At 46.4% G+C, this 22430-nt stretch overlaps 1 protein-coding gene across 1 annotated transcript in view; it reads right to left on the reverse strand.

The window, feature by feature from the left end:
• Positions 1-22430, reverse strand: part of LOC111219652 (voltage-dependent T-type calcium channel subunit alpha-1G-like) — a 194100-nt gene that overhangs the window by 76117 nt on the left and 95553 nt on the right. Inside the window, exons 5-10 of the mRNA XM_022742364.1 lie at positions 13136-13295; positions 11952-12252; positions 11451-11543; positions 10886-11318; positions 10412-10834; positions 9254-9654 (exon numbers count right to left, since the gene is read on the reverse strand). Coding sequence (XP_022598085.1) covers positions 9254-9654; positions 10412-10834; positions 10886-11318; positions 11451-11543; positions 11952-12252; positions 13136-13295 — 1811 coding nt within the window. The remainder of the gene's footprint in view (positions 1-9253; positions 9655-10411; positions 10835-10885; positions 11319-11450; positions 11544-11951; positions 12253-13135; positions 13296-22430) is intronic.

The raw sequence follows: 22430 nt of genomic DNA on the forward strand, positions 1-22430 counted from the left end.
TTCTCTGTGGTTACAGCGTACCTGCTTTAAAGCAGTAAAAACTGAAATAGAATTTCAATTTTTGGAGAAATACAAGAGAATAGTTCTTGAAATTTGGTTGAAATGGGTCTTTCACAGTCCATGTGTGCCCAGAGCTAGTGTGTCAAAAGCAACCATCATCTACAGAAAACTTCAATAAGAGTGTTTGACAGTTTCTATCTGAGTTTGAGCGAGTCAACACTCACAAGTTGTTGCTTGGTATTAAGTCATTATTCCCATAGCACCTGCCTTTGGCTTTAGCCCCAAAGGAAAAGAGTCCAGCAACATCACAGCCTAATATTACACCATAACCCACAGCATGGACGATGTTAAACTGTAGACGACATGTAGAGAGTAGAGCACGACATCTTCCCCCTCCTCCCTCCTTGTTAAATAAAAAAGAATAATTTGCCCACATCCTGCAGAGCAGCTCCTGCCGGTGAACCCTGCTTCCTGAAAAACAAGCTTTTCTCTGGTTTTCGAATCACCTCTTTGTCATTGTCTGTGCCTCGTGTGTCTGTGTCTGCGTTCACAGACACAGACGAATCTGTTTGTTTGATCCCACGGCTTTAATGTGTACATTCATTTGAACACTGACACTGAAGCGCGGCGGCGGCAAATCCTTCATACGTGCACGCGCACATTGTGCGATTAAGAAAAGTTCAAAGGGTAAACAAATGCAGGGGCACTTAGATGTTTGTGTGTTCTTTCAGATGAATGCCCCACACACACACATACACACACCATAAATGCACATACAGGTGTACCCGAAAGTTACACTAATAAGCATGTGGACTCACACATCCAAAGGCCACACACATAAACCCACACAGCGAGCTCTACTCCCACACTCATTACCATGTATGCACACATACTGTATGCACAAAGCTCTGCACCTACTCACACTTACAGCCACACGTGTAGACACACACGTAGAGCTGTATAATACATACAGTTGATAAGCCAGAACAAGAAGTACAGTTTTTATGAGGTGAGACTTGGCCTGCAGACATCTGGCCTTGAGAGGTTCAGGTCATTATTTTTCCCCCACTGTTTCTGCTCTGCTATTGTTCCAGCTTGTATATTAGACATTCCTCAGACATCATGCAAGAGAATGAGACCATAAAAGCCTTTTTTTTTCACACATAGAAACGCACACAAGAACACACAAGAACATGCACACACACACGAGCTAGCATCACCAAAGACTTACAGCCATTAGTTTATCAAGACAGGAGAAATTTCTTAATTGAGTAATGACCACAGAGGTGTGCAGACAACCTAGAGAGAGATGAATGTGTCCACGTGTGCAAGTTTTTTAAGTGAGAAAGACGTCCTTGCTTTTCTAATTGCTTCCTCCCATGGCTGTGTCCTGGGTGCAGAGGCTGCAGGCGCATTAGGGGGGTGAGGAGTGTTGGATGAGGAATACGTGTAATCTGGTCAGCGTCAAATGTAATGTCACCTAATCTGAAGTGATCTAATCTAAACGGGATGCTGCGCTGCGTTCCACTCCAGACTGTCAATGATGCAGTACCACGTCTGGTATGTGTATGTGTGTGTGTGTGTGTGTGTGTGTGTGTGTGTGTGTGTGTGTGTGTGTGTGTGTGTGGGTGGGCGTTTGTTAGTTTAATCAAGTGGTTTGCTTAGGCATGTCACAAAGGAGGAAATTTCAACATGAAATGGAGAATGATACACTCCCTGTTATGGCTGGTTGGTTGGTCCTGATTTAATAACAATTATGAGGCCGATTTGTCTCAGACGACTGAAGGCGTTTTCACACCTCCAGCTGGTTTGCTCTGGTCCGATTCAGTTGATGACTTTCTTGTACTTGTACTCTCTTGTACCCGAGACCTTGGGGCACCCTGTGGGGAGATACTGGGGGAAGGGCGCATGTCCTTGTCATGGCACATTAAAGGAACGCTCGAGCTCGCTGAGATACCATTCAAATCAAGAGAGCACTCTGCCGACATGCCCATATTGAAGAATACAGATAGCAGGATGTGGTGGTCCATCATGTCAAAGGCGGCTGATAGGTCCGGCATGATAAGGACAGAGGACTGAGCTGCAGCTCCGGCTGCCCTTAGGGCCTCCGTCACAGTCAACAGAGCGGTTTCACTGGAGTGGCTGTTTTTAAAGCCCGACTGATTTGGATCGAGGAGGGATTTCCAGGAGGAATTTAAGGAAGAACTACTCATGAGGCTCCACCGAGCAGCCAGTTGGTTTAGCTTAGCACAAAGACTGGACACAGAGGGAAACAGCTAGCCTGGCTAACCCAGGGTGCCAGGAAATAGTCCGGCCCATGTAAGACAGCAAATTCACATTTTCACATTTTGTTTTTTCTTGTACAGATTAAAGAAACAAGGTATAATGTGTGAATGTAATGTGAGCTTTAAATTTCAATGCAAAAACAATAAACAAAGCATTTGCCATATAATGTTATGTTATACATGCTAAACTAAGCTAATCCTGACATTAGAGTGGTATTGATCTTCTCTAACTCTCCTCCAGAAATCAAATAAACATATTTCCTCACATATCAAACTATCCCTTTAAATCTGGTGTTCCACAGGATCAGCTTTAGGGCCTTTGTTGTTTATAACTTACATATATGATCTGCCTAATGTTCATAAATTGGAAGATGATATTTCATTTGCAGACGACAGTATTATCTTTTATTGTTGCAAAAATCTTCAACAGAATCTAATTAAACTTTTACTAAATGTCAAGAAAACTCATTTCATGTCATGTGGACCTAACTCTGATAGAACAATGAAAATGTATATTTAGATCATTTGCTTTTTGAGAAAGCCATGTCAACATGATTCCTACGGGTAATAATAGATAGAAGTCGAAACAGAAACCACATGTTGACATGATTTCATCTTAAATAGGATAAAAAAGAAGATAACTGATTACAAGAACCATATGCATTTCCTTTTCAGAACTTCTGCCAACTATCAACAAAGTGCAGATGTTTCTGTTTATATGTATTATTTCAAACATACTCTGCCGCCGCTGTCTTTAATGATTCTTTTAGCATATTTAGCACCACCTCCCAAACTGGAAACAGCCGTCAGCTTAAACCTGGATTTTCAAAAACCTCAAACGTCAAATACAGAATTTCTAATTTAGAAATATTATAATGTGGAATTCAATCCTCAATCCTTTTGCTTTTAAAGAATATGTCATTCCTCATTGCCTGCAGTTAGTATGTTGTTATTTTGAATATGCATCTCTAACAGTGCTTTCCAATACAGCAAATGTTGAAAGCAGCGCTTACAAGAACAAAAATAAAATGGTCGACTCAGAGCAGGACCTGAAAGGAGACCTTGCTAAATACAGGCAGCAAGTTATTTGACATGTCACTGAACCAGGAAATAACTGGATCTAACATTTGATCACTTCATTGATTCTCCCCTTTTGATTTCATGGCCTTAAGGGCTGGAAGAGCCCTCCCTCTATAAACCAGGATTAGGAGCTGTTGTTTCGCTGTTTACGTCTCACCATTGCACAAATTAGAAAAACACTTTCCTTAGCCCCGTCTTGGAGGGCGGCCAGTGTCTTCAGATGCTAGCTCTACATTCCTCGAGCAGGGCAGGATAAAAGCTGAATAAATATTGTCTCTGGTTGAAGCAAGAGGCAGAGCGAAAGGGTCTTTCCACTGTCTCTCTTGGTTTGGCACCAGGAGAAGCAAATGTGTGTGTGTGTGTGTGTGTGTGTGTGTGTGTGTGTGTGTGTGTGTGTGAGAACAATACAGCATGAGAATGCACCAAGAGGCCTTCAATAAACACACTGACTATAGTACATTAAATTAAAAGTCAGAACTTTAAACCAATGTTAATGTCTGTCCTTATAATAACTGAGCTCGTCAAATGAAGATGTCAGGCTGCTTTTATTTTGAAGGGAAAAACGAGAAGGAAAAGATATTGACCTCACTGACAGATCTATTCTACAGTCTTCAATCGACATTCCCGCCTCACAACAACTCCTCCAGCGTTCTCTGGTTGTGCCTTTACTCAAGTATAGCTTCAGGTGCACGCCCAGCTTTTAGAGCGAGGGAGATCGCTCCATTCTCTTTGTCCAGAACTTTGATTTGTGTGATTATATGATTGAGTTTGTGCCAGTTAGCGAACGTTAGCATGTGGTGCACCAAACTAAGGTGCTATAAATAGTGGTAAATATTATTAATACTGAACATTGGCAAGTTTTTCTGAGCATGTTAACGCGCTGGCATTAGCCTGTACAGCCTAGCTTGGCTTGGCTGACACTTCAGTTGAAATAAAAGACACAAGACAACAACAGAAAACGCTTCCAAAGTGCAAGTCCAAGCAGTCAACCATCACTGGGTTTCACTTGAATTTCAGTGATTTAATAAAGAGCATGCCGTTTTGATTCAAGGTTGGCTAACTGAATTACTGCAGTTCGTTCATGGATCCATGTTTTTGTTGTGAGTAGAAATGCAAGTCAAAGTGGCTGCCAGCGTTTTCTTTCTTTTTTTTTTTTAATTTCAAGTTTCAAGTTTATGGTTTCACTGCGAGTGGCAGTGTGTTTCAGCCGCACACATCTGCACTTAGGGTGAGCGTACTGCTGCCCTTTAAAATATGTCCTTAAGCACTTGACTTTAAAATATGTCCTCCTCAAATTAAACCTTCTATTCCTCAAGACGTTACTAAAAAAGACCAAACACACACACACACGCACACACACACACACGCACACACACACACACGCACACACACACACACGCACACACACACACACACACACAAACAAACAGCAATATGTCACTGTTGAGTAGCACTCAGAAGTTTAAGGACCATCTACAAGTGAGTAGCTCTCAAGGTTAATAAAGTCAAAAAACGTTGCCTTGTGGAAAATATAGACGAAGTGACCCAAAAGTGACATCGGATCACTTTGTGCCCATATAACAGCTACACCCCGAATCAATACTCATGTCAGAGCTAAAAGGCTTCCACTAAAACAAGCAACAACAATTTCCAAAACAGGAACCATGCATTTTACGTCTCCCTCGACACCCCTGTCTTTTTCTACGCCTCTTAACTTCTCCTCAAGCTATTTTGGCATCAGCGGTGTTCACCGAGGGAGCGGAGAGGTTGACAGCAGAGCCTCAGAAAAAAGGAAGTAGGGAAGAGGAGCAGGCCGTAAAGACGAGGGGAAGTTTCTTATGCAAAGCGAGAGAAAAGATCGACCTTTCCAAGTAAATAGGCTACGAGCCGTGTCACACAGTTGGCAGACACGCAACTATTCCATCAGCTCCACCATAAATGGTAATGCTCTTAAACTGTATGGAGAGATAAAGCAGACACCCTCTCCTCACTCTTACAAACCATCCGCCTCCACTCTTCCACCCTGCAACCCCTCCATCCCTCCACCTCCAAGTCCTTACACTCTGTCATCCCCGTCCAACACTCCACTTAATCATCTTTTTATCCCTCCATCTCTGCGCCGCGCACACATCCACGTTCGCCGCACTCACCGGCGCCTGTTGCCCTGGCGGCGAGATGAATGTACGGAGCGTTTCACGTGCGGCGTTGAGTGTTTGTGAGTGTTTGTGTGTGTGCGCGCGCGTGTGTTTGTGAGTGCGATAGGAAGCCAGATAGGAAGCAGACAGGGTGCTCTGTTGTGTGTCACGGACAGGGAGGTTTTTTAGGTGCCGCGGCTGCGTACGCGCTGATGGGTCGCAGGGCAACAACATGTTTGTGTTGGGAGGACGTGTGTTTGGATGTACAGTATCTGTCGTGGTCCATCTTCTCAAGAGGCCTGCGCATGTAGAAGAGTGAGTGTCGGTCCTTGAGATAAAATGTCAATATCGAGTGTTCTTATGATGAGATTTAAAGCTCACAATTGCAGCTGCTGTTTAGTTACTATAAGAAATTCTAATAGATATTTAATAAATTCTTTTTTGGCTGAAGTTAAAGCTGCACTTATCAATATTTATATATAAACAATGGGTTGAAATATTACATGTAACATGAAAGATGTATCTTTAAAGTGACAAACAAAAAATGACCAAGTCCTCCAACCTAAACAACCACACAGGTCGACATGTGTTAGTCTCTCCGGGGCAATTCCTCTTGAGACTGAACTCTCAGAAAAACCTGATCTGTGGCGCAATGGTGCAAAATACCAGATCTACTGTTCTCGTGTGTGTGTGTGTGTGTGTGTGTGTGTGTGTGCGTGTGCGTGTGTGTATCATCCGTTTACAGAACAGTGGGGTGGGGGGGAAAAAGCTGAAAAACAGGTCAGCTTGATCGATACGCTGTCATACTCAACAGAGCTGCAATTTCTTAAAGGCACAGTTTTCCCCAAACACAAACTTTGACTCAGATTCAGCAGATGATAAACGGAAAGTTTTACCTCCATCTATCAGGGGTTGTGTTAAAGACAGTGGCATCGGAGATCGATCTCCTGGGCAGATGCCACAGTGAATGTTTAAACTCTGATACTGGCAAAAAGTTTTTGATCTTACACTGGGGTCATATTCTTTTTTTTTTTTTAAGTTATTCTTTTGGGCATTTATTATTAGACGGTGAAGAGAGAGAGAGAGAGAGAGAGAGGGAGAGAGGGAACGCAGGGATAGAGCGCAGGGGAGGATATCACCTAATGGATCACTGATTTATCGTACCTGTGATGCAGGCTACCTCTAAATGCTCTTTGCATTCTTTATGTAATGTGCTCCCAAAAGCATCTCTCTGTACATCTGCATACATAATAAAAGCCCTCCAGGATCAGCTCCTCCCCCCTCATTAGATCTCAGCACATTCCCAGCAGCGTTTCGGTCCCTGAGATAATTAGAATCAATACCTTAAATTTAATTTGTGCGGCAGTGAAACACCTGGAATGAGATTATAAAATACCTTCACTGCTGTGAAGTGTTAGAAGGCTCTTACTATGAGGCAGCTGCAGGACGTGTTGTATTAGCCACCGAGGGCTAACTCTCTGCATGAGGACGTTACGGAGGTGGGGCGCACCTTTGGTATTCAGATTTGGTTCGAGAGCAGAGAATGCAAACAGAAGAAGAAGGAAAGAAGGTGGACCTGCTGAGTCAGAGGTTCCTGGTTTTATTCGGCTCAGGATCCCAACGGACCCCCGTTGATCTACAGTCTGTCAGGCAAAGACATTTCTTTGCTATTGGATTTTAATGAAGAGTTATAGAAGAACATTTTAATCTACAATCACCATTATACCTCTTGAGTCCTAAAGCAGAATATTTTGACACCGTTCATTTGAATGATTATACGCAAACCAGACCTTTACACCCTCCTTCACACAAGCGAGGACTTGCTCAGGGAACCATCATTTTTAAAGCACTCAGCGTCACCTTTAGCTAATCCCCCTTCGCTCCAAACCAAAACTCCTCATAGCATTGGATCGCAAGGCAGCTCAGTCGATGCTGTTCAGCAGACCCACAGAAAACACACTGCGTTTAAATGAGTCAAAAACACCCAGTCAAACCTTTTGCGAACTTGCCAGCTTTCCACACATCTGCATATAGCTCCGTCTGAACGGCAGGTTGCATCAAATCAACTTAAATGAGCACAATATGTGTTTATTTAAATACAAGGATGACAGTAATTAGTAATTAGGGAACACACTGTGCAAACAAATCCAGCAGGAAACATGGCAGGACCCAGCCTCTTCTCCGGGTGGAGTTACTGAGACAAACAGAGGCTTACTGGTGCTTGTGTTTATTGGTTGATGGGCTTCCAATCAATGAAGTGTCTCTGTGAAGTTTTCAGCAGCCGGTCTGGAGACTGGAGGGATCCATGTTACCCAAACAAGGAGAGAGCACTCCAGAGAGAAGACAAGAAGAAGACAGAGAGGAGAGGAGGGAGGTGGTGGAGGTGAAGGTGAAAAGAGAGTGAAGAGGAGGGAAAAAGGAAAAGAGTCGGAGGAAAGAGGAAACACAGGAAGAGAAGGAACAAAACCACAACAAAAAGGATTGAAAAAAAAAGTGTGTGTGTGTGTGTGTGCGTGTGCGTGTATGTAAGTGTGTATGTGTGTGCTGAGGATGTTTGGCATCTGGATATGTTTACAGGCACTGGGTCAGAGATCGAAACCCCATAAAACCTGGCCAGGCTTCAATCACACACACACACACACACACACACACACACACACACACACTTGTGTCACTTACTTTACTCGTGTTATATAACTTAATAACACGTGCATTTACCCACTATTTCACTCACATGTCGCATTATTTTAATGAACCTGAGACTTTGGTACAACTCATCTGCATCAGTGAGGTAAGTTTTCAAAGAGCTGGGCTTCAATTTTTCAGCACTTGGGGCCAAAATATCTGAGCTGAGATTGTTGTGATTGTTGTGATATAAAACAAGTGGGTATGATCTTATCTGCAGGTACCCGAAGAAATAATGTAGAAATGGATTGATATGCATTTTCTTATTTCAGTTCTGCCCGTGTCTGGATTATGCACAGTGGTGGGCGGAGCTGGTGGAATCCCACATGAAACAAATGCTGCTGTGTGGACTTTACTTTTATTCTTAAGATAGCAGGGGAGAGCCGGGGTTCAGTGATCTTCCAAACTGCTGTGCGTACAGGTTGCATTCACGCGCTGGTGAAATCTAATCACAACGAGCGTCAGAACGACCTCCAGATGTGTTTCTCGCTGTACCAGCGGCAGTCTGATCCCAGCGTGCTCCGTATGCGTTTGTACCTTCTTTTTTTTTTCCTAATCCAGACACAGTATCCTGATACAGTTGATATCAGGTGTAAATGTGGTCAAAGAAGAAAGAAACCCAGGAGTAAAAAAAAACAAGTCTGAGAGTGAAAGAAAGAGAGAAAATCTCTGTCAGATGTTGTGGGGCCTTCCTCGCCCGTTAAATCACCCCTGTCTCTCTCTGTTTCCTCTGTCTCTCTCTCTCTCTCTCTCTCTCTCTCTCTCTCTCTGGCTGTAATTACGCTTGTGTAAACAAAAGAGACCAGCGAGAGACATCAGGAATTCCAGTTGGGCCTGTTGGGAGCAGTGTAGCTTACACAATCACACAGAACGACACGGACGTCCACTGAGGATCTATAAGTTGCGATTTTTTTTTTTTTTTTTTTTTCTGGCATCAGTTGATATTTCCCGCTTTGAACTTTTGCGTGGTCATTCAGCTTTGCCACTCTCTCCGCGGCATCATGTGACAGCTGCATTCAACTTTACACACTCACACTTTTCTCAATGAGGACGCACATGCACACGAACCTGCTCATGGTACTCGATCCCCATGCTCAGAGTGTTGATCAGGATGGCGATCATAATCCCCCGACCGAAGTACTTGCTGTCCACGATCTTCCTGAACGTGTCGCACACCAGCCTCCAGAAGTGAACCACCTTTGCCGCCGTTTTGCCCAGCCTGCGGTGCTTCTTTTTGGGCTGCCGGCTGTCCCTCCTGTCCCTGCGGTGGAGGTCCTGCGTGAACTCGTATACGCCCTCGCTGTCGGAATCGCCGGGCGTCTCGTTGCACTCGGTGCCGCCCTCTGATTCATTGGCGAGGGCCTTGGCGCAGTAGGGGCAGCTCTCCGGGTCCAATGTCAAAGCGGCCGTGTCCATGGCGCTGCTGGTGGTGCTGAGGTCACGCGCCGACAGCTGGCAGGAGAGCTGGGCTGCAGAGGAGTGAGAATGATCAGATGCAGAAACCGAAGTGAAAAAGTGCTTTAGACAAACAATCAAATCCAATGAAAGAGATCAGTTGTGAACAACAACCTTTTTGGACCGTTGCGTGTTTGTCAGAGGGAGTGTGTTGGACGGTGATGGACAGCGTGTGCTGTATGAGTAATGACTGTGCTGTGACCTGTCTGGCCGGCAGCCACTGCTCCGCTGTCTGTGCAACCTGAACGGACCTGGCCTGACTTCAGTTGAGCCCAGCGGTTTTCAGAGCTTGGCCACAGGCAGACAAAGCTGGCCGCGCGCTCAGACATGAGGGATTAACATTTATCAACTGGAATTAGCCTTCTTTCCGTCTCCCACCCTGAACTGTGGAATAATTTGAAGCTTAATCACGAGAAATCGAGATTCTGTGCTCCGGCAAATAGGTGATTACAGAACAAAAAGACCACTCCCGTTGTATGTCGCTTGATTTACTCTGATGTGGAAATGAAACACTTATTCTGAGTGAATCAGATACTCTTTGTGGTTTCCCAAACCCCATGATGGCTTCCAGTTTCTTTCTTAAAGTGGGGCAGATAGAAAAAACCAATTGTGCATTTTATGACTAAGGCATAAAAGTTTCAGCATGAAATCTAAATACACCAAGGTTTCATTTCAGACGTGGAGGCGGTTTGTAACTGACCTCTGGTGACCCTGAGGCCTTGGTCATCCATTATAATCACGTAAATCTTTTATCCTATGTGAGCTGTCTACCTGTGGGGGTGTATGTGTCCACCAGGCTGGATGGCCGTCTCTCCAGGGACACGGGTGGGATGTTGAGGTTGAAGTTGATGTTAGTCAGAGTGCTGGCTGCAACACTCCCTCGTCTGGACTCTGCGAGGACTCGGGCCTGCAGAGTGGGATAGTTTTTAGGACTTGGAGCAGCAAAGGGCACCGAGTTCCTCTTAATGGCCCTGGACGCAGGAGCCGGGGCCAGGGAGAAGGAGCTCGGAGTCGGCGCCATGCATGCGGGCGAGGGGGTACAGCAAAGAGTCTCCGCGTTGAATACACTGTGAACTGAGGCGGAATCAGCAGCTCCTGCTGTCGGACTGGACAAAGCGGCAAGGTTTGAATCGGAGGTGGCCGCTGTGACGGACGAGGGTAACGCCAAAGTGAGATGCCCGGCGCCAGTTGTCGCTATAAGACCCCCTCCGTTGTTGTTATGAGCACCAGCCTCCACATCCCTACCCTCCACACACCGGACGCTCCCTCCTCCCCTCACGCTGCCATTTCCCAGGTGGTAGTGGTGGTGGTGATGATGGTGCACCATGTGATGAACTGACACTGATCCCTGCCTGGAGGACTTCCTCCTCCTCCTCTGGCTCTGGCTACGTTGGGGCTCCGTGGCCGGCGGCGAGGCGGCAACGTTGAGCCCGGCACGACGAGCCAAGAGCCTGCAGATATGGACCACTTGTTTGGCCCCCTTGCGGATGATGTGAACCAGGTACTTGAGGAGCTCATCATAGCAGGAGCCCGGCTCGGAGAGGGAGGCCAGAGTGCTGGCGTTGGACATGAAGCGCACCCGCTGCTCCTTCATCAGCTGGCTCTCCCGCTGCTTGGTCTCCGAGAACTGAGTGGCGATGACCACCAGGCACAGGTTGATCATGAAGAACGAGCCGATCTGAGGAACAAGGAGGGGTAGACGACACTGTTATTCACACACTCAGAACGGACGCTCACACACCTGACCTCCGACTGACCCACTTGCTCAACCATCAGCACGCAGCTGGTGGCGCCACGAAGCCGCACTTACAATGATGAGAAGGATGAAGTAGATGAAGTTGTAGAAGGAGTGAGCATCCATCACAAAATACATGATGTCCACCCAGCCCTCCAGGGTGATCACCTGAGGAGAAACGAAGAGAGGGAAGAAAAGGAAGAGTAGAATTAGAAACACACATTAAAAAGAAATCATATTTCATAGTCCAGAGTTCCAAACACAAAGACTCAGCAGAAGAATAATCCCCACGCAGTCGAACCCGAGCAGCAGCCAGACTGATGGGAGAACTCGTCTCCAATCTGGCTTTTGTCCCCCCCCCCCTCAGCTAGAGAGTGATGAATGAACACTCCAACAAAAGGCTTGTCATATGATCTGGGGATAGCAAACAAATGGTGCGTAAAACTGAGACTGCAGTGTAACTTTCTAATCCTGCAGGCCCCTTTTTCCCTCTGACACACTGGCCACTGGGCCAACTTGTCCATTCTGTCTGTGTCGGTTCATTCAATCCGTCTTACTCTCCTGAAGCCGTCTCACCTGAAAGATGGCAATCCAGGCGTAGCAGATGTTGTCAAAGTTGATGGCTCCCTTGAAAGGATTGTAGGGACCATCAGAGCACTTGGTGTAGTACTGGTTCCAGTTGACGCAAGTGGTGTTGTCGGTGCTGTTGTAAGAGTCCATGTCCAAGTCGCACTGCAGGCCTCCCTCGTACAGCTTGGGCACCGAGCTGCAGTCCCTCATGCCGTTGTCTCGGCGCTGAGAGCAGATGAAGGGGCTCTCGTCGTCGTTTTCAGTGTGGTAGTAATCGTGCAACTTCTCAAACTTCACAAACGAAGGTCTTGGGGGAGGAAGAAGACACAACATCGCAGGGGTTACTGGGTTTTTTTTTCCGATGTGTTGTGTTCTGGAAGTTGACAAACCTTTTGAAAAAGTCAGCAACTCAGTCAGTCAACTCTTAATATACAGCATCTTACAGGAAGTGTCGAATACACTTCCCTTAAAGTAAGACTAGGTAACCTTTGATTTGAACTGCAGCAGGATAATGGCACACTTCAGTTCCCATCATTCTCTAGAATCACGTGCGATCTCCTCCCTTTTATCACATTTATCTAAAGCTTGCTAACATTAGCCACTGAAAGCTATCAAGCCCATCACCGTTTCAGTGCGGCTTTAGCTTTTGTCTTTGTCACACTTTTAACTTTACTTTTATACTTTTTAATTCTGGTAGAATTTCAAACAGATCAACGTTGAAGCCCCAAAGTCTGTGGGTTTTAATCCCACGCAGCAGCTGATTGCACTAATTAACACTCCTTCAAACAGATAGAACTAATCAGATGAGCCAGCTGTAATTGTGTTGACAGACCTGGGGCCAAATGGCTGAGCAGAGCCCTGTGTTTATTGTGTGAGTTGGATGGACAAGTGTATATGCCGACTACACCACCTCTTAGGATATCTGTTATGGTACACTCCTCCGTCTGGGATGTCTGGAAGTTGTGAGATATCTGGGCTTTTCTGTCAACACCTAATTGTAGGATATTATCAGTTGTGTTGTCTGTTTTGTGTTGTTTTTGCCCAACTAGCGACAGGACTGGAGAATTAGCAACAGCTGTAAACTCTTTGAAACTACGTTAAATTGCATTGTCCTGATCGAATAAATGAACAAACAAAAACAATAAAAAATAGACAGATAACATATCAATGTTGTTAAAAGCGTCACTCACAGCGAGATGTTGTCCTCCACGAAGCAGCGGTTCCTGAGCAGACCGGCCCACAGCTGGACGCCCACGATGCCGAATATGAAGAAGACGAAGAAGCAGAGCAGCAGCACGTTGCCCAGCATGGGCAGCGTGTCCAGCAGCAGCGTCACCAGGATACGCATACCTGAGCGAATAGAGAAGAGGGACGAGGTCAAACAGCTGGGCAGCGAATATCACTGTTTGAGCTGAAAATCAAACCCTCTTTCACAACAAAGTGCAAGTGCAATAGATTTTTCAGAGCTAAACGAGTCTCAATTCACAGTCATTCACACCGTCTAGTACTGACACATTATAATACACTTACTTGTAATAGAATACATTTCAGGATCCACTCGTTTGATCAAATTATACACTCGCCACACGCTGCTGTAACACCTGTGACAGTTTAATGGAAGTTAAATAACATAACGATGAATGGCAGGAGCAACAGCCAATCGCTGCAGCTCGGTGAAAATCGCCCGTCAGTGATTTATGTTTTGATATTAGTCAAACTGCTTAATGAAGGACAGAGGATCATTGTAACAGATGAAGAGCAGAGCTGTGGGTGGGTTGTAAACTATATATTAGTTTATTGTCAGGATGACAATTCTACATCATTAGCACATTTAAGTTAACAAATTGCAACCAATAAAGGAATTACATACAAATCTAGAAGCTTATTAGCGTGTCCCATTTTCACTCACTACTAGTATTATGTTTGTATGCTTGTGTTTTATTCTTTATTTCTTTATTTGTGTGAAATAAATAAATAAATTCAATTAAATGAAAACACATCCACCATTCAGACGTGTCAGTTAACGGGTTGTTGTTGGCTGCCGGGGAAGTTAATCCAACCCAGAGCTGGTTTCAGCCCAAATGACTTGGTTTTTAGTCGCCATGTTTGAGGTCCACTGGCAGTGTTACAGGAGGACTGGGCGCCTCCTGACCCCCTGTCGACTTGTTGGATTATGTTAATAGGTTTAAACATTGGCTCTTTGCTGCTGTCTGAACGCCCTGCTGATCAAGTGTTCGCCCTTTTTGCCTTTTGCTTATCTCACCTCTACAGACTAAATTCGTGGGACTTTACTCTGTGAAATGCAAATTGTCAGACCGGGATTATGTAACTTCCACCCCAGATAGGAAGAAGCGTACTCAGCCGTGTCACAGCACAGTGACACGGTTGTTTCGTTTTGGGAGGAACAGTATCTGGGTTAGCCCGACTTGTTGGTAGGACACGAGTCAATGAAGCAGCTGCGTCCACTAATATCCCGCTCTTATGCTGCTGCTTTTCCGTCCTGCAGCACCTCCGTTGAGTCGGAGGTGAAGTATATGCTGGGACACGGAGTTGCAGAAGCCTCGTATTGCAGCTGGGCCTCACCTTGTCGGGACGGTGAACCTGATGGAACCTCAAGGGTTAATGCCATGTCCAAGCCAGACAGTTATCCACTTCCTTGGATGCAGGATCATGTAGATCAGGTTGATTCAGCATCATTTGTGAGCAAATTCGATCTCCTTAAAGGTCACTGGTACCTCTGACACCTCACGCCAGAGACATCACTTCTCTTATCACAGCGTCCAGGACTGCAGTCCTGCACGGTCAGGCTGTTTGGTTTGAGAAATGCTCCTGCCGCCGACCTTCCAGCGCCGATTGAACCCAGTTGTTTTCCCGGGTTGGAAGGGTTGTGCTGTGTGTTTGGATGATGTATCGGTGTATATTGATACTTGCCGAGAGCATCTGAAGCGCGTCCAGACCTTGTTTGATTGTCTGGCCTCGGCAAACTTCACCATGAACTCTAGCAAAGTGTGAGTTTGGGTCAGGTTTTTCTGAGAATTTCTCTGCTGTAGTTGCTCCTCCCTGGTATATTCACAAACGTGATTCTGGACAGACGTACTGCGAGGAGACAAAGTGCTCTGTTGGTTATTCACTGCAATTGTCTCTCATTGTTGCTTCAAATGAAACATGTTTAAATTTCAAAATAAAATGCAAATCATTCCAACATCTTTCATCCACACTGCGCCGTGTGAGAGTGTCGTGCCGAACCGCATGTGGAATATGTGCAGACGGATTCTGGAAAGGAAGGTTTTGTTTTTTTTTTGTATGGGTACACAATGATAGAGAGACTTCAGGTGTTGGCAGATGGAGTGAAAAACAAGGAAGATTTTGCAGATCGCAGGAGGAGACAGCCAGGAGAGACACGGAGGAGATGAAGGGAGGAGAAGAGCAAAGGTACCGCAGAGTGAGTGGCAGCAGGATAACATGCGTGTTTGGATTGTGTCTTTCACCGCCGTCATTTATCTCAAAGGGAAAGATGTTGAATAGGGAAACAGAGCCGAGGAGAAAAGTGGCACCGGCACAGGAAACACAGGAAGTCTTGAATGGCGTCCAAAAACTCGTGAAAAGCAAGTTATTTCAATTCATGTGAAAGCTGCCACATCGTGCGCTCAGAGACCAGCGCAGACAATCACAGAGTGAGGGGAGGTTCATGAGGGAAACATCTCTCCGACGCTCTCATCGTCACACTGTGAGAGAGTAATTAAACGCTGGTCTACGACACTGTTTACGAGACAAACATCTCGTCCGTGTGTCGAGAGAAGAGCAGCGAGTTCTGCAGAAATGAAAACCGTGAGTCACAACCTGTGGCAAGTTCTCCTTTTTTTACCGCTTGCCCTTTGGCAGCGACATCCATTTAACATAATTGCCCTGAACTCACCACGAATGAGTATCGTGATGCGTTCAGCTGCTGTCACAGAGGTACACACCTACACACCGGCAAGAGCTACAGAAGCAGCTCCATCCCTCTCTCTCTTTCCAAGGGCATTAATGAGCATCACACACACACACACACACACACACACACACACACACACACACATTCAGCAGCAGCTCCTCCAAGCGAGTGCCCTCAGAGTGTAATGTGCTGAGCCGTGAGGATGCCGCTCAGCTGGGCCGGAGTTAGCGGCAGCAGCGGGGATTAGAGTCTGCGGCAGGCTGAGGCAGACTGGCCGGTTTCAGACGCTGTGATTCAGGGCGGAGATACGGCGGCACAATGACGATTTTAATAACAAAAATGCGTACATGCTGGTTTTCAATCATTTGCCGCGTGTTTGCTAATTCATCATAAAAAAAAAAAGGAGCAGGGTTTGAATTTCACAGTCCTCTGGAAAAAAAAATATGGACGTCGCAATTATCACTGAATTAGAAAAAAAAAACAACCCAACAATTTTAAATACATTTTTTATGAGGCTGGAGTTTAGATTGTTTTGTCAAACTGTTAAGTCCGTCAAACTAATTCACCAAAGAAACAAATGATACTGTAACTACATTTTTTTTTTTAGCAGTGATGTACTTGAAACCACATATAAAAAAATGCATTTAACAATGTATAAAATTAAGGACGTCCTGAATCAGTATCAATATATATCAGTATATATCCTTATTGTGCGGGGGTGTGAGGAAACCCAAAACAAATCCAAGGGCATAGTTCATAGGTCATTTATTTCTGTTGAAGAAAACACATGCAAAGACACAAACGCGCCGCAAATTCAGTCCTTACAAACAACGTGTGTGTTTCCAGGGGACAGTAAGTTTAATTTTTTCCCTGGCGGTAAATAAATCAAGACACAGCAACAGGACGAGCTCCACAAGTCTTCATCCAGTGATGAGGGCAAACCTGAACATCTTGAAAAGAACCTGCGTTTATCTCGCAGATGAGAGAATCAATCCTTTGGGCCTCGTTCAACCTGAACAGTGTGCTCATTCCAAATGATTGACATTTCATATTCGATAACAATCATCTCCTCCTCCGTCTGTGCGCCCTCCCCAACCTCGCCATGGGCGGCTACTCCATTCCAACGTCGCTGGCAGGCGGGTGGCCGCGTGTGATCTGGGGGAGCCATCTGTTAGCGGGCAGATTAGGTCTGCTTCCTCTGCTCTCCGGTCCAGGTCCGGCTCCTGCCCAGTCAGCTTTGTAATCTGTGTTCTGTGCACTAATGGGCTTTCTGAGTCAAGGGCCTGTGTACACCTGCGTCTCTTCTTATTTGCTTTGAGTGGATGGTAACTAGCTCCATGTGAGAGACCGCAGACGGAGATGACTAGATGATCCCGAAAATGGAAATGTGCCTCTGCAAAAAGCGAACCGTGTGACCTCGAGGAGAAAGTACATGCAGGAAAATATAAATTGATGGAGAGGACAGAAGACAAAGAACCCGTCTGAACCCTGCTGACCTGTTGCTTCATTTTTAGATCAATGATCTGATCGTGTGCGGGTCCATATTTGTCAACCATGTACAGTTTTGTGCTTAAATCATTTTTATGCTCATTTCAGATCAAATTTGAAGAATTTCCTGCCCCGGTGCATGCTGGGAAGCTTTCCCGCCCACGCCTACTCCAGACATTATCCCGCATCTTAACCTCGCTGTCTGCAACGTTTTTTACATCCACCAGTCCCTCTACATTAAAGTTGCTCGGACTTTTAAAGGGTTTTTAGTTGATTATATTTACAGCGTTCTTCAGAAACAGAACTTCAATCAACTCAAATCTCTCTGACCAATCACAGCGTGTTGGGGAGACGTTCCGGGGGAACACTGCACCACAGCAACGCCGCCGAGTGATCAAAGAACTGGATGTCAAGATTTAAGAAAAACTAAAAGCCTTAAACTCAATTTGGACAGCAAATACAAATAGAAACAGAGTGTATTCTTTCTTTAAAGCAACAAAAAAAATATCATTCTCCTGCCAACTGCTGCCGGGGTGTCGCACTGAGACTCCACTAACGAGATGTTGGTAAGGAGGTGTTTCAGCTGCGAGCAGACTGACAGTGAGGAGCAGGGATTACTCTGTGACATTCTTCGCTTTCATCCTCTGGCAAACAACTTTCTCCTCTGAACTCGTTCTAACCTTATCAGCCTTTAATTTCTTCAGCTCCATGTGCCCCCCCACCTCACCCCCCCCCCCCCACTCCTCCTAACAGGCTTAGAGAAGAACAGAAGCTAGATGATATTGTGAGCTGTTTAATTACAGTACTGAGGGTAGGCAAACAAATGTGCTGTAGGAGGGGGGGGTGTTGATGATGTTGATGTGTTCTCGTTGCCTTTGGTGTTTGTTTGGGGCGGAAGTACAAAACAGTGCGTACAAACCAGGAATTGCTCAAACACCAAGTCTGACAAAGCCTGGAGAACAGGGTGAGACGCTGTGTCACACTGACGCGACCGCGCAGCGTGTGAGAGCTGCAGCTGCTGCTGTTGCTGCTGCTGCTGCTGCTGCTGCTGCTGCTGCTGCTGCTGCTGCTACAGCTGCTGCTGCTGCTGCTGCTGTAGCAGCTGCTGCTACAGCTGCTGCTGTTGTAGCTGCTGCTGCTGTAGCTGCTGCTGCTGTTGTAGCTGCTGCTGCTGCTGCTGTAGCTGCTGCTGTTGCTGCTGCTACAGCTGCTGTAGCTGCTGCAGCTGCTGCTGCTGCTGTTGTAGCTGCTGCTGCTGTTGCTGCTGCTGCTACAGCTGCTGCTGCTGCTACAGCTGCTGCTGCTGCTGCTGCTGTAGCAGCTGCTGCTACAGCTGCTGCTGTTGTAGCTGCTGCTGCTGTAGCTGCTGCTGCTGTTGTAGCTGCTGCTGCTGCTGCTGTAGCTGCTGCTGTTGCTGCTGCTACAGCTGCTGTAGCTGCTGCAGCTGCTGCTGCTGCTGTTGTAGCTGCTGCAGCTGCTACAGTTGCTGCTGCTGCTGAGTCTGCNGCTGCTGCTGCTGCTGCTGCTGCTGCTGTTGTAGCTGCTGAGTCTGACGCTCTGATTAGGCTTTGATGAGGCTTTGGGGAAAGGGCACATGCGTTNTGCTGCTGCTGCTGCTGCTGCTGCTGCTGTAGCTGCTGCAGCTGCTGCTGCTGCTGCTGCTGTAGCTGCTGCTGCTGCTGCTGCTGCTGCTACAGCTGCTGCTGCTGCTGCTGCTGCTGCTGTTGTAGCTGCTGAGTCTGACGCTCTGATTAGGCTTTGATGAGGCTTTGGGGAAAGGGCACATGCGTTGGCCAAACAATCAGAGAGCGTGCAAGGGGCTATTCTGGACTCTCATTAAGACAGTGTCAGAGTGTGTNTAGCTGCTGCTGCTGCTGCTGCTGCTGCTACAGCTGCTGCTGCTGCTGCTACAGCTGCTGCAGCTGCTGCTGTAGCTGCTGCTACAGCTGCTGCTGCTGCTGTAGCTGCTGCTGCTGCTGCTACAGCTGCTGCAGCTGCTGCTGTAGCTGCTGCTGCTGCTGCTGCTACAGCTGCTACAGCTGCTGCAGCTGCTGCTGTAGCTGCTGTAGCTGCTGCTGCTGCTGCTGCTACAGCTGCTGCTGCTGCTGCTACAGCTGCTGCTGCTGCTGCTACAGCTGCTGCAGCTGCTGCTGTAGCTGCTGCAGCTGCTACAGCTGCTGCTGCTGCTGTTGTAGCTGCTGCAGCTGCTACAGTTGCTGCTGCTACAGCTGCTGCTGCTGCTGTAGCTGCTGCTGCTGCTGTTGTAGCTGCTGCTGCTACAGCTGCTGCTGCTGCTGTTGTAGCTGCTGCTGCTGCAGCTGCTGCTGCTGCTGCTGCTGCTGCTGTTGTAGCTGCTGCTGCTGCAGCTGCTGCTGCTGCTGCTGCTGCTGCTGTTGTAGCTGCTGAGTCTGACGCTCTGATTAGGCTTTGATGAGGCTTTGGGGAAAGGGCACATGCGTTGGCCAAACAATCAGAGAGCGTGCAAGGGGCTATTCTGGATTCTCATTAAGACAGTGTCAGAGTGTGTGTGTCCTGTGATAATCACCTATTGAACGCTGCCTCTGGCCTGTCAGTCAACACCGCCTCAACACTGTTTTCACCCATTATATCTACCGGTCACTTCACAGGCCTGGGGGTGTCGCGTCTCCCTCCACCCTGATGCAGTTTATACAGATTCTTCTGTCAGTTACACGTGAATTATTGCCTCCTTTAGTTGTTGTAATAAACTCTGGAGAAAGTTCAGTAAGGAAGGTCTCACATTTTGCCTTTATTCCTCTACAGTGTAATAAGTTACTTATCACTTCATATCACATGGGCCTAGGAACTGTTTCAGCAAGTCTCGCACGATTGAGGGTGACATCGTCTCCTCTCTACATTTGGGACAACGCTTAATGAAGATGAAGATTTAGAAACGCAGTCATCAATGGAGGCGGCTGATATTCAGACTTTTAGTCTGTTGTATGGGTCAGCTCCAAAAAATCCTGCATCTTGTATTTCCCATAATGCATCCAATAATATCTTTTTCTGTCTGTCAGCCTCCATGTGTAAAATCAGCAGTGTTCCTCTTTGACTCCAGGTATTGAGGAAGCGTTTACGTGTTCGTCAAACCAGGCGCTTTGGCAGGTGAGCGACCGTCATCCCGAGGTCCCGTTCTTTTCCAAAAAACATGTTTTTTCTCGAACAGAATAGTGTCGGCTAAATGTGGCACTTAGCCCGAGGACGAGACGAGTTATTTTTCCTTCTCTGTGTAAATCATTGGCACCTTCACTGCTGCAAACACAAGGCAGAAAATCTATTTCAGCATGTTAAAGTCAGTATTCTAGGTTTCAGTGCCTTGAGGCCTGAAACCAAAACCCATTAAGGCAGCTCTTCACTACTATTTGCATATTGTAGCAGCTGAATCAAGGTTACAGAAGAAGCAATTGCTGACAATATATTCTAAATGTCGAAGTTTGCAGTTATTCAATACTTAGTCGAAGCGCTGTTTGCTTTGAAGAAGTAGGAAAAAAAAATAGCAGTTTGAGCTTCTCGATAATTAAGCAAATCTAAATTTAGAATCTGTATTATCTCTCCAGGTGCCAGACTTACACACACCCATTGAAACTCAGCGATACAACCTCACCACAGCAACACCATCTGTTTCCACGCCATGAGCGCTGTCCAATAAAAGACTCCTTCCTTCCAGAGAGGGGTGGGGGGGGATCCCCTTTCTGTTTACCTTTGAATATTAAGACCCACGCAGAGCCATGTCACAAGGTGTCATGTCTGCCTTGATGTAGCCAATGACAGGCCTGGTACAAGGCCGGTGCTAGGGATGTGAGGGTAACAGCCAATCAGGTGGTAGACGGCGGGAGATGATGCGGTGGAGACACGGCACTGGGATTTTTGGTTTTGTCGGCGGTCCGATGGATGAAGCTTGAGAAATGTATCTGTCACTTCCACTGGCAGGACCGCCATGTTAACGCATCAATCAATGCTGGAGCCCGGGACACGAACACCGGCCCAGTGTTCATTAATCCAGATCTGAGGGTGTGTGTGTGTGTGTGTGTGTGTGTGTGTGTGTGTGCCTGTGTTTTAAGATGAGCTCCAGCCTTCTGGTCCAATGCAGACGCAGACTCACGGTAAGAGACAGAGAGAGAGAACGTGGGGCTGCAGACAGCGAGGCAGAGGGATACGAGTACTAACAGTTTACACGTCTGCTGATCCTGGTTCAGACGGCTCACATTTTTGGCAGCAGTGGACGAGTATCAACAAGTAACTCAACTAAGAGGCCCGGAAAAGTTTATACCACCTCGGACTGACAGTCTGAGTGAGCTCCGCTGACCTGGACGTGCACACACCGATAATGTCTCAAATATTTAATCTGCGCTGTCCCGCCTTCGGCTTCAGCAACAGAGGCAAGAAAAAGTGAGTGAAGCCTTTAGAATTAGATGCAGAATTTCGTCCAGAAATATGGTCTTTCTCTCATCGTCCATGGTTCTGTTGTTCATACTGAAAACATTATTCAAACATTCACAGTGTAGGACGGACACAGTATGAAAGCCCTCGGCTAACGCTGTGAACAAAAGCTAACTGGAGCCAGGAGTTATCAAACATGGAGTCTAATGAGTGAAACAAGATTGGACGTGTGGGTTAAAGCTACTTTGACTCATAAAAACTTGCATGTGAACTATGCCTTGTGAAAGAAAAAGAAGAAGAGACCTCAGAAGACTTACTATCACGACTTGTTGATTTGCATAAAGCTCAAAAAGTTTAGATATTCATCCAATCAATCTAGTTTTATTGGCAGGTTAAAGCACCACAGACTTTCAAGTTTAAACCTCCAATTAAAAAGCCTACTCTTGATCCAGATGTTAATTTAGCCAATTACAAACCCACATCCCCTTTATTTCTAAAAGCAAAGCAGCTATGTGATTATGTGAATAGGAATGGTTCGTTTGAAGATTCATCAGGTCCGTCTCAGCACAGAAACAGCAGTGGTGGAAGTTACCAGTCACCTCCTCACGGCCTCGTCTCGTCTCTAACAGAAAAAAATAAATAAATCTAGTCTCACACGCAGCACC

Source organism: Seriola dumerili, unplaced genomic scaffold (assembly GCF_002260705.1).
Source record: "Seriola dumerili isolate Sdu_G_001 unplaced genomic scaffold, Sdu_1.0 BDQW01000068.1, whole genome shotgun sequence".
NCBI lineage: Eukaryota > Metazoa > Chordata > Actinopteri > Carangiformes > Carangidae > Seriola > Seriola dumerili.